This window comes from Crotalus tigris, unplaced genomic scaffold (genome assembly GCF_016545835.1).
Source record: "Crotalus tigris isolate CLP2741 ecotype Arizona unplaced genomic scaffold, ASM1654583v1 scf7180000018581.846390, whole genome shotgun sequence".
In the NCBI taxonomy this organism is placed as follows: Eukaryota; Metazoa; Chordata; class Lepidosauria; order Squamata; family Viperidae; genus Crotalus; species Crotalus tigris.
Window position 1 is genome coordinate 742,866 of NW_024097086.1, and position 12,761 is coordinate 755,626.

General features: G+C 37.1%; 1 protein-coding gene across 3 annotated transcripts in view; it reads right to left on the bottom strand.

The window, feature by feature from the left end:
• Positions 1 to 12,761, bottom strand: part of LOC120313117 (glycine receptor subunit beta) — a 70,953-nt gene that overhangs the window by 12,105 nt on the left and 46,087 nt on the right. For all 3 annotated transcript variants that reach the window (XM_039354658.1, XM_039354657.1, XM_039354656.1), the window contains exons 8-9: positions 8,572 to 8,724; positions 5,859 to 6,151 (exon numbers count right to left, since the gene is read on the bottom strand). In XM_039354658.1, coding sequence (XP_039210592.1) covers positions 5,859 to 6,151; positions 8,572 to 8,724 — 446 coding nt within the window. The remainder of the gene's footprint in view (positions 1 to 5,858; positions 6,152 to 8,571; positions 8,725 to 12,761) is intronic.

Consider the following 12,761-nt stretch of genomic DNA (forward strand, 5'->3'; position numbering starts at 1 on the left):
ACACTCCACTCCGGCACAGGCTACACTCCCTTTCAAGTAACCACCAGTCAAAGTTTTAACCCTATGCCAGACCTGACCCCAAACGAACCGGCAATCCCATTACTGAAAGAATGGATATCACAATTACAAAACACCTGGCCAGTGATTAGAAAAGCCTTAGACAAAACTAGGCAAGCATACAAAGCACAAGCAGATAAAAAAAGAGTCAAACCTATACCATTCATTGTAAGAGAAATGTTATATTTGTCTACAAAATACCTAAAATCCTTACAGCCCTGTAAAAACTGGGGCCAAAATATATAGGACCTTTTCCAATTAAAAGAATCATAAACCCAGTAACAGTAGAATTAGAACTACCCAAAACCCTCAGGCAAATAGACTCAGTTTTTCACTGCAGCTTCTTGAAACGAGAACAGTGGCCCTTATGTCCAAAAATCGCCCCCCCACACCATCTCCAATCATGGTTGAAGGAGAACAACACTTCAGGATAAAAGAAATCCTAGATTCTAGCAAGTATCACAGGGCAACTCAATACCTAAAGCATGGAAACACTTTCCCTCCTCACAAAACGAATGGGTCCATAAATGTCATGTCAGAGCACCTAAACTGCTAAAGAGGTTTCATACAGAATATCCCAACAAACCAGACTAATCTCTATACCTATTGTTTTCTCTACACGTGGATCTCTCTTAAGGGGGGAAGGATGTCAGAACCCATTCCTATTTCATTTCTACCTATCCCCTCTGACCTAAAAACAAATCTCACCTTCCCCTGGGTTGTGCCATATTCCCAAGGGGGAGGGGGGATGTGCCTGTGTGGTTATTGTTTTCCCTTCCTCTATTTGCTACAATGTAACATTTTGCTTCGTTTATTGATTCTGTGTCTGCTGCCCGCTGCAATGTAACAATTTGCTTCCTGCACTGTATCTCTCTCTGAATTTTCTTCTCCCTAATCTGTCAGGTAGGAAAAGGGGGGGGGGAGAAATACAACCTTCGGAGCCTGGCTTATTTCTCTGTTCTAAAAAGGAGGTGTGAAGGGCTGTTTATCTCCCCTTTCCCACGATGCACTTAACACCTGGGGATTGGCTGGTTTGTACCGTCTGGATGAACTGTGGGGTGGGGTTTGCTTGAGGACACTTTAAAGTATTGATCTGCAAGGGAATCTCTCAGATCTTGTCTAATATGCCTGCTATCAACTATTTTTAATAAAAGTTCCTGTTGGAGGAAACTATCTCCAAGAGTTCTGCTTTCGTAAGATATGGGATTGAAGTGGGTCCTTGCATTAAACAGAACTTTAATGTAGAGAGAAAGGATATGTCTATGGAGATTTTCAATCATGGTTCTCCCAAAGGTGCTTTTCAAAAGACAATGGGATTTTCTTGCTTTTTTCCTTGAAAAGCATCTTTGGGGAAAAATATATATATAGACTAAGTATTCTCAATTTTATTTGCAACACTACAGTGTCTAACTATAAGTAGCTATGCAAATATTGGAGCAAAATGTGAAAGGAATGTCATTCAATAGCAATAGCAATTATATACTGCTTCACAGTGCTTTATTGCCCTCTCTAGGTAGTTTACAGAGTCAGCATATTGCTCCCAACAATATAGGTCCTCATTTCACCAAACTCAGAAGGATGGAGGACTGAATCAATCTTGAACCAGTTAGAATCAAATTCCTAGCAGTGAACCTGCAATACTGCATTCTAACCACTGCGCTACCACAGCTCTTCAAAATATATTTGCTTTCCAATTTATATGCAACACAGTTCTCCCCTTCCCAAATAAGGCTCTGATCAGCTTCCAGTAATATAGAATAGAGAACATTAAAAGAAAGAGAAAAAAAAACAATAAATAACCCACAAATCCAAGATCAACTATCACTTACTGTACTTAGGAAAGGGAAATGCTATATTCTTAATCTCCAAAGGCTTTCTGGAGCAGGTAGGTCATGGCAACTTTCCCGAATGTCAGTGCTCAAGTGGAACACTACTCCAAGAAAGAAGAACACCACACCTCTTGTTGTCTTGAGGAAATACCAGAAGAATGTGACTTGAATGATCTTTTCCTTGCTCGATCTTATTATATTGGCAGAAACCATTGGCAGAATATGATCCTGTAGATAACCAGTTCTTGAACTGTGTCGGACTTTAAACATGACAACTATCATCTTGAAGTCAACTGGTAACCAGTGTGGCTCTTGCAGTAGTGGTGTTTCTCAGGCAAAATGGGAACTACTTGAACTGCTACATTCTAGAATAGCGGCCCCCAACATTTTGGCCACCTGGGACTGAGCAATGCTTGAGTGATTGTAAATGAGTCTTCTTGTTCTAGCAATGGCTATAAATGGCACGTAAGATAGAATTATGCAGAGGGTCTCCTAATCAAAACTGCCACCTGTTCTTCAAATGAGTCCTGAGTCTTAGAAGATATCTCTCACTTATTTGTATGCATTACTATAGTAACACTGCATAAACCAAATTAGTGGTAATACAGATTAATAGAAAGCAGCCAGAACAGAAATGTTAATATTGCCTAAATGTTCATAGACAATACTCCACATCAACTGATATATATTTTGTTCTAAAAAAAGTATTACTTATATACATGCATAGAAACACAGACACAGAGTTATCAGAGACAAGACAAACAATAAATACTGAAAGGAAATGTGAGAGACTGAGTTACTTATAAATGCTAACATTTACACAGCAATAGTTACATGTAATACAGACATTTTACATTAATGACCTAGTTAATATATGTAGTGTTACTGTCAGAATCCAATTATACTTCATCTCCAGTTATCAATTATAGAAAATCCCATTTCTGCCCTCTCTGGATTCTGTCATAAAGAAAGAGAGGGGGGTGAACAAAGGGGCTTTATGGCCCTCACTTCCTTCGGTACAACTTCAAAGGGTTTGAATGTGGATAGCACCAAAAGGCCTCATCATAACAAAGGAGGCTAATTACCTTTCATGTAGTTTATCTGAAGTCTCCATCCAGCCGGCAGAAAGGAAAAAAGGGGTGGGATTGTGATGCCTGAAACTGTCACTGGAAGAGGGGGGAAATTGGGTGGGACTACTGGGGAACCCCTTAAAACCTTGAATGGGAGAGCTTGAACCCCAAGTCCTGTCTAGAACGCCTGCAACCATTTTCTCTTAATAAAGGATTCCTGTTGGAAGAATTATTCCAAGAGTTCTGTCTTCTTAAGATGCAAAGTGGGGTGGGTCCTTACAGTTACAAGAAATTCAGGTCTTTCTTTATACTGTGAGAGATGAGACCCATTAGAAAGATTTTCATTTCATTCCTTACCATACATTTCATTATTCTAGTCCACCATCACATTTTATCCACCATTATCTCATTCTGTCTTTTATTTATCACTTCCAAATCCATCTCCAATATCTAATTTTAGGGGAGGGGGGGGGAATCTAAATTAGAATTTAGTATAGGGGGATAGTGTTCCTGACATTAATTTATTTATATTATCTCATTTTAATAAATATAAAAAGCTTTACTAGCTATAGCTAACCTGAAAGTAAATCTTGAATTCATGAGGAGCTCAGTAAAAATGGAAACTCGGTATGTTAAAAAAAAAATCAAAGATGGAATATTAGATACCGTACATGTATGGGGATAGGCTAGCCAGAGCTCTTCTGCATAGTGGCTCCATTCTTTGAAATACTATACCTCAGAGATACAGACAGGAGAAAATTAAATCAATAATGAATTATATAAAGCAAAAATATTTTGAGTTTGCAAATAATTCAGGGAAATGGCTAACAAATAGATTACAAAAATAAAAAAGAAAATATTGAAATTTACAAGAGAAAGATACTGTATTACTGGACCATACAAAAAGCATTTTATTGATATTATTCTAACTTGTGTAAAGGAAGTGACATCCTTTTAGAGAAAACAGATTGGTATCTCAATAAATAAAATTTACAAGTATTACAGAAGAACAGAAAAGATTACGAATAACCTATAACAACAAGGGAACTTTCTGAGGCTAAAGAAAGGCTAAACTATGCAACTGTCATAAACACACGCCAAGTGCCAAGCATCTGAATTTTAATCATGTGACCACGGGGATGCTGCAATTGTTGGAAGTGTGAAAAACGGTCATAACTCACTTTTTTCAGCATTATTGTAACTTCAAATAGTCATTATGATTATAAGTCGAGGACTACTATGCCTGTTTAAACATTTAAACAGTGGCAGTAATTTATTATAACTCCTACCAGGCCTTCTAGCCATATTAGGAGAGGCTGATATAAGCCTTCAGCCTACACTGAAGAAGACTGCTCTAGAAGATGCTTATAAAAATTTGTGACAACCATTTATCTGGAAAGCTTTTAAAAAAATATTTTAAATTCTTGGAGGAGAAGTATTCAAAGTTTAAATAAGAGCACAATTGAACTCCGTACAGAAAGATCCTCCAGACTGAAGGGCAGTATATCTTTATGAATCAACATTCGTCAGTGTTAAAGAATTATAACCTTCTTGCAGATGGACTGAACTTCTTTGCAAACAGATTGCTCTTTTGATTCTTTCCTTAAAAGTTCCTTTAAGGATAGTTCTAATAGTTAGCTATAAGAGGGATATCAAGAGAGGCACTAATAATAAAGGTTTTATAGAGAATATAATTAAACAATGTAGATTCAGCCAGAGAAATGCAGATTCAACTCTATTCAGGCATTGTTTGCAGGAAAAAATAACTGTTTGCTTTCTGATAAACATAAATTTCTTATCCAATAAGGTGAGAATAGAAACAGATTCAGTTGACCTGAAAAATGGGAATAATTTCAAGCTTCAGTTTCAAAGGGAAATAACTTGATCATATGGACACTTACAGTACATACAGAAACCTCATACTTTTTATATGTTAGGAAACTCCATTTGAACTACAAAAATCCAGACAATGGAAAAATGTTAACAAAGACAATTTTCTGTATTTCAGAAGTAAAGTATATTTATATTTTTAAATTATAATGCAACATTAAATATGGATCTATCAGTTCAATTCAGAAAAGCATCTTACATATATGTTTTGTTGGAGAAATATAATATATCATGGATTCTGATGATCCCATTAAATATCACTAGAGAGTGATAGATAATTAAATCTTTTTCCATATTTTTCTATGCATGGAACAGGTTATTTTTCTAAAAATTCTAACGATATCTAAAATATATATTTTCCTGATTGTCAGCCAAAACTAAGCAATTGTAATTTTTGTACCTAAATATTTTCTTAATATTACATCTAATTTTACATAACAATAGTGTATAATTTAATTTACTAATAATTTACTAGCCAGTTGGATGACCATGGAGCAGTCTCTCTTAGCCCAATCCACTTCACAGGGTTGTTGTTATTGTGAGGAAAACATATATGTTCACCATTTTGGGATGTTTGTAAAAATAATAAATGCAGAATAAAAATAATAAAATAAAACAAAACAATGCATTCTATTAATGAAGGTACATAATTTCCATTTCTGAAATACATGATTATTCTGAATATCATAACTTCCCCATCCTTTAATTAATAACAAATTTAAAAAGACACATTGTTGACAACCACAATTATAGGGACTCATAAAATCTGGTTTTATTTCAAGGTAATTTTATTTAGCCAAGTGCCTCTACTTACATACTGGATTACTGTAAATTATATCACCCTCAGCTAGCAGATCCATTAGTGATCAAGGTATAGCTGATCTCAAAGGGTAGGAATGCTGGTTAGATAAAATCTTCAGGCTAGCACCTATTTGACATCAACCATTACAGGATCAGGAACTGAAGCTGGATGATTTAATAACATATCAAGTATGTTAGGTAGTACTCTTACCTGTAAAGTACTGATGTGCACTGGGGTACCTGTGCCATTCACAGTATTCTTTTTGGCAACATTTCCACCTTTCCCTTCTGCTTGCTCTGCCTTAGCAATCCTTGCTTTTTCAGCTTCAATTCGTTTTGGATTGTTCAGCATGACTTGGACCACTGCATACTCAACCAATGAAGCAAATCCAAATAGAAGGCATGCAATCAGCCATACATCTAAGGCCTTCACGTAAGACACTTTGGGGAGTTCAGCAGCAAGGGTAGTACATTCTGATGCCAAGTTGAGCACTGAAAAAATGCCTAAGAGAAATAAAAATCCAACAATATACTATGTAATTGCAATGTTGTTGCACTGCTAACCATTTTCCACTTTGCTAACCTTAAAACATTTTACAGCACTTTCTAAATGATAATATTTCCTCAAAGGAAATAGAAGTTGTTGATGTACCACATGTGTCACGGAGATGAATATGAATGTATAGGGTGAGTTATGGAACTGATTACCGTATATGCTGGTGTATAAGACGACTTCCGCAAGCGCTAAACTCGGTGCCAAAGACGGGGGTCGTCTTATACGCCGAGTCGTCTTATACGCCGGAAATACTGGTAGTTTAAGACGACGTTCTAGGAATGCAGCTCGGCGAGAAAGACGGGGGTCGTCTTATACGCCGGGTCACCTAGTACGCCGGCATATACGGTAAATAAATTGATACATAATCATTCTGAGTACATATATAGCACTAACAGCTGGAAAGGGTTTCTCTCGGTTACTAGCAACTCTATTTATCATGATACATATTATTTTGCTGATATAATCTTTTCTTACCATAAATTTGCAGACTATCAATCAAATGGAATGCTAGATATCATAAAAATATGGAGTAACTTGGCAACTGAGTGTCAGACAGGCATACGGATTTGCCTGCAGGCAATGAAGCAATCAGTTTGGACTACTGATTTTGTACATCATAGAAAAATCTAAAAAGTTTATTTAAATAGATCATTATCTTTGAAATTATGTATTCTGTTGAAGAAATGCCGCTCTTTCACAATAAAGTGCTAATAATATTATGTTTTTAAAATCTGCATACTATTGTATCCTTCCCTGTTCTAGTAGCATCATTTCTTGGGACATACTAGCTAGCATTTCTGCAAACAGCAGTCCAACATACCCGAAGAACATGAGAATGCAACTGGTTTCTATTTATCTACAATTTAGAGTGAAAATATCAATCTCACAATGACGGAAAGAATCAGATCACACAATATATTTCAAATGAGATCTAACTTTCTACTACCATCCTATCTATCTATCTATCTATCTATCTATCTATCTATCTATCTATCTATCTATCTATCCAGTGCTTTTTTTCTAAAAAAAAAAAAAAAAAAAAAGGTGCCGGAACTCACACGTCATACAACCCACCTTGCCTACCCTACAAGTTTCCATCCCAAAAAGGTGCCGGAACTCCTTTCTGGGTGTTCTATGAGAAAAAAAGCCCTGAATCTATCTGTCTGTCTATCTGTCTGTCTGTCTGTCTGTCTGCCTGCCTGCCTGCCTGCCTATCTATCTAATCTCCTAAATAGTTGAAATAGTGGCAGCTTTGCTCTGAAATCAAAATTTAGTACTATCAAAAAAATCCAAAACATCTATGATCAGACTGGATTTTATTTTCTTTCTGAAGGAAGAATTAGCTAAATTGAAAATAGACTGAAAAGAGGTTCAATGTAAAAATAAGATTAGTTCTGTTTCTCATATATGAAAATTAAACCTACTAAAACTTATTTCTTTGGAATACTGTTTCAAGACTCTACAAACTGATCAAGAAATGTTAAAGCCTATTTTCAGCAGAAGATCCATTCTGTGAGGTTTTTTTTGGGAGGGCCATTTATCTTACATTGTTACAGGAAGGTTCATAGCTGTCATGAGAAATCTACTACCTAGATTTTATATTAAGCACCATTGCCAGCCATATTATAAGGTAGCTGCCAGTGATTTAAAGTCATAACATAATCCATTAAGGATACTGGTCTTGTATAAATATTTGCTCACTCTCATGAAATAAAATGAGAGCTGAGAAGAATTTCTCCTGCATTTTGCCTTCTGTCCCAGTAAGTCAGCAGTGCTATTATTTATCTCCAGCTATCTGATAAGTAGAATTTGTTGTTTGGAAGAACTCAAAAGACAACTTGCTTTTTCCAAGATCACCTTTAGCTAGGGTTAGGTCTGTTTTCTAACACATAATTAGAGAAAATAAAAATGAGGAAAAGTTCTCTGTGAGATTCATGAAATATTCTATTTGTACATCATTCTATTCAGTAGTTAACATTATAGCATTTTGAAAGCCCATAATTTTATAGAACCATATCTTGTAGAAACAACCTATTTTTCTGGTTCTTTAGATATCAATAACCATTATTCCATTCCCAGACAAAACTTACACCCCTTTCAGTTTTCTACTCACTGTTGTACTCATATACGTCCCTGGTGATATAATGAGTAGATACAGGAACAATTTGCTTAAAGGCTAGAGTTCTTGTCTTTTAAAAAGTGGAGGCAACAAATATGGAACTGAAAAAGAGAAGATTGGGATGACAGTGAAGAACATGCTATGAGAACACAGTTGCTTTCAGTATCCATGATATGTCTTGTTACTGAGCCAACTGCAAATGGATATGTAACATTAAGTGGTGCTGACAATATCAGAAACATAGATTACCCAATGGTACTCTTGCAGCACTTGCATCAGGATTTATCCAGAATGATAACCATGAAAGCACAACAATTAGCAGTGTAGGAGCATAGACACCCATCATGTAAAAGCCAACTTGTCTTCTCAGAGTGAAGATCACTTCTACACATGTGTAATAGCCTTTGGAGAAAATAACAACACAAAGTTCTAAATGCTTTAGTAAGTTCCACTATGTCACCTGGGTTTATTGATGCATGTCACTTTAACTAACTTTTTATTTTAATTTACTTGAAGCTTTAACCAATTCTGAGCCTATCCTAATTAAGCCTATTTTTCGAAAAAGAAGTACTGGCAGCCCAAGCTGCAGCTAAATAACATTTAATTGAAAGTGTGAATAACAATGTGACCTCAATTCATTAGGCACCATTTTGGGACTATACTGCAAGTAAGAGCAACATAAAGTCATTCAATTTACTCTTCTGATATGCCAGTGGATGCTTTAGTTCTAAAGTAAAAAGTTGATGCCTAATTGGCTAGAAAAATACTTTGACAGGAATGAGGGCACTGCCAATACAATGTTTTGCATTATGCACAGCAACAAAAGGCTTGCCAGCTAGTAAATTTTCTAAGAAGAAAAAAAAAGAATGCTTGTACTACTATAAAAGTAAAATTAAAAGAGAAAGGATGATGGCAGCAAGGAGTGAGTGAATGAATTTTTTCGATTCTCCAACAACAATCAAAAACAAACAGGAGGAAATAAACATAGCATTGCTATAGTTGAGCCAATATTTCTTAAAATATGTTTTCTGAAAAAAAATACCAATATAAAATATATAACTAGTTTTTTTCTCAACCCACTACAAATAATTGCAGTAGATGACCCTTATGCAATAGGTGTGTTTATGTATTGTGCATGTGTGTGCATGTCTTCCCACTATTAACTCCAATAGTTGTCTGAAATAAAAAAGATACAAAATGGTGGGTAGTTATGGAAGGCAGAGATATGGTAAGGTGTCAGCAATCCCTGGGGCCTTACAAAGACCATCAAAAGAAGAAGGGGAGAAGGATGAAAGGGCAATAAATTTTTGTGTGTATGTGATAGGAAACAGGGAGGGGGGAATGGCAGGTGATAAGAACCAGAGCAGTGAGATCCTGATTGTACCAGCATCTCATGGCCAGGCACCCTGAGAAATATGTGGATTACCACCAAACATCTCAGAGTTCCCAAAACATCTTGGTGAACTCTAGTTGGCTGGAAACAGGGGAGGGATGAGCTGTTTTTGCTATTTTTGCATCTACAAAGCATGGTAGATATTTTCCCTTGATCATGGAAAGATGGGGGTCAATCTGTTTGATTGGGGGAGCCCTCCAAACCGACAGAGGAAAAGCTAGCTACACCTTGGTGACTAGCCCAAACTATCGGCAGCCGAAGTCCAAAAACACCAACTAGAATAGACTTTGAACAGCGTGTTGGAAACTGGGTGAAAATATTGATCTTTTTTCTTCTATCTTGCAATTGATTTCCTTGAAAAGTTCCCCAAGAAGCAAAAATCTTCCCATAGAGCATAGACGGAATCAGCTCTAATTTTTTATGAGGAACAGAAATATATTGAAATGGAATTTAATATAAAGCTATAGTCTGGATAAACCTGAAAATTGTGGAAATTGTTAAGATCCTCCCTTTGAAAGAGTATTGATGAAATTACAAGAAAATAATTTTCTGTCTTAAAAGTTGGAAAATGAATATCTACTGACATCTAGTGGTGGATTACAGTATAAAATTAGAGCTGTTTTGACTCAGAAACTGGCAAGATGTCCAGAAACAGATAACAATCTGTCCCTTTGAACCTCAGAGACTCTAAGCTAAACAGAAAACAGCTAGGAACAGAGGAGAGAGAATACATTGGGCTATTTACTACAGACTAAGAACTATAAAAATTCTTGGATTATAAACACTTACTGAGCTGTGATCTTTAGGCTCAAGAATTGTTTGCTGAGAAAGAAAAAACTTGAATTTTGGCTACTTTTTTTAGGGGGGAAGCTCCTGAATTACTCTTAGGTGGTTGAACATTTTGGATTGAAAATGTTGGTTGATTGCTAATTTTAGGACTCCTGAGCAGAAGAACCATTATAAAATATTGCTTTTAGTGGTGGATTGATATTTGGAAATGCATTGGACTATAAAGACCATACATAAAGATAAGAATTATACAAGACTTTGTTGTTTGGACCTTAAGACTGGTTGGTTGGAGAAGACTAATATACAGGAATTATGGTACCTGTGAAAGATTATTTGGAGGGGGAAGATAAAATGGATGTTGCATACTTACAGTAAGTGGTAAGAAACCACACCCAAGATTCTTTTCTGAAACTCCCAGCCTGGAACATCAGAGATCTGCAGGAGTAATACTTCAAAACAAGGCAAATATCTTCCAGGATGAAATGCATGCTATGTTGCAACTAATTCAAATGACAATTGTTTCAAATCATGATGAGATTAAAAATAATTTAGATGATATAAATGAGCACATCTTTAACGAAACTCACAACTAAAAAACTCTCAGAAAATAATGATAAAGAATGAACAAATAAATCAGACAATAGAATACAAAACAGAGGAAAGTGACCCAAAGATGGAGGCTACAAATGAAAGGAATTACAGCTTAACACAGGTAAAGAAAAATCTGAAAGATTCTGCTATAATATTGGAAAAGAAAAAGTATCTTATCTTTCAAAACTTCAAAATAAACCAGAGGACAAGAAAGAAGATCTGACAAAATGGATTATAGAGATGCCAGGGGAGCAGTAGAGTTTGGGAGACAAAAAATGAAGAGAGAAATTGAGGGAGAAGGAAAGTGGAAGCTCTTTAACGAATATAAATGGGTGAAACTCCCCCTCAAAGGTACTCCACCTAATCTGTCTTCCCCATTTCTAACAACATTTATAAAAATACAGGAAGAATTCCCTGGTAAGCTGAACACATTGACTCGGAAACTTTTTGGCAAAAGAAGAAGGCTATATTAGATTCAAGAGATCAGATGACTTGACTTACCAGATGGACTAAACATGACTAAACACTTGTTTGAATATGGCTAAAAAAATAAATTTTGGATATAAATGGGTCCGATAGTAAGAGGGATGTGATTTATAAGTAGTGTAGCTTTTTTTTTTCTTTTATGAAATGAGAAATATAAAAATACTGGGATGGCTTTTGTGAATGAAATGTCTGGACATTTAAATATAATTAATTTTGAGAAAATTATAATTGACAAGAATCTTTTGAATATTGAGGGGAAATTAAGCTTAAATAAGAACTTCAAAAACAGGACCTATAGTGATTTAATAAAATAACTCTTCACAAATATAAATGAAACATAAGCTGATTAGAAAAGATGCTATTGTCAAGCCCCACGGGGCTTGCCATTCAGCGGTGGGGGGTGACTCAGGACACAGCCTGCAGCTGCCAGACGCCACCCAGACGCCGAAACGGGCCCATAGGACGCCAGGTACGACCCTTCCCCCCCTCCGTTCCCACCTCAGCGGCCTACCGTTCCCAGGTGGAGAAGCCTGGCCGGAGGGTCCCACAGCCACCGACGGAGCCGAGGAGTGGGGGGGGCCGCCAGTCGCTGCCGAGCCTCAAGGAATGCTACCATTGGCTGCCAGAAGCGGCAGGAGACTGCCAGAGCCCGCGGCCGTGAACAGAGCAGCCGAGAGGCGGGGCCAGCTGCTGCTCATTGTGGAGAGCCGCGGAAGGCCTCCGGGGGAAGGCTGTTGACGGCCGGCCAGGACCATGGAGGCCTGGAGGATGCTGGAGGCAGGAACAACGTGGTGCCAACAGAAGGCCCTAACCTGGGCGGCCGGACAGAGGGTCAGCAGGGCGGGGCCGATCCAGGGGAAAGGCGTGACTGAACAGAAGGAACCTTTATGACTGTTGGGCGGATGGTGGTTAGCAATTGAGGGTGGGGTTTTGAGGCGTGGCACAGTTATGTGAAGCACTGGGAGCAATCCACTCCCAGTGCTGACTTTATGTATGCTAAGGAATAAACCTTACTTGCACCTCGTACCTGTGTTTCTGGCTTCTGTTATTCTGGACGACGACGGACAGGCGTGATAGCTATATACTGATGTTGATTGTATAAACATTAGGAAAATGTTTTCATTTAACTTTGTATGTATCAAAAATACTAAGAATTGTACCTACTCAATGTTGGCAAAAG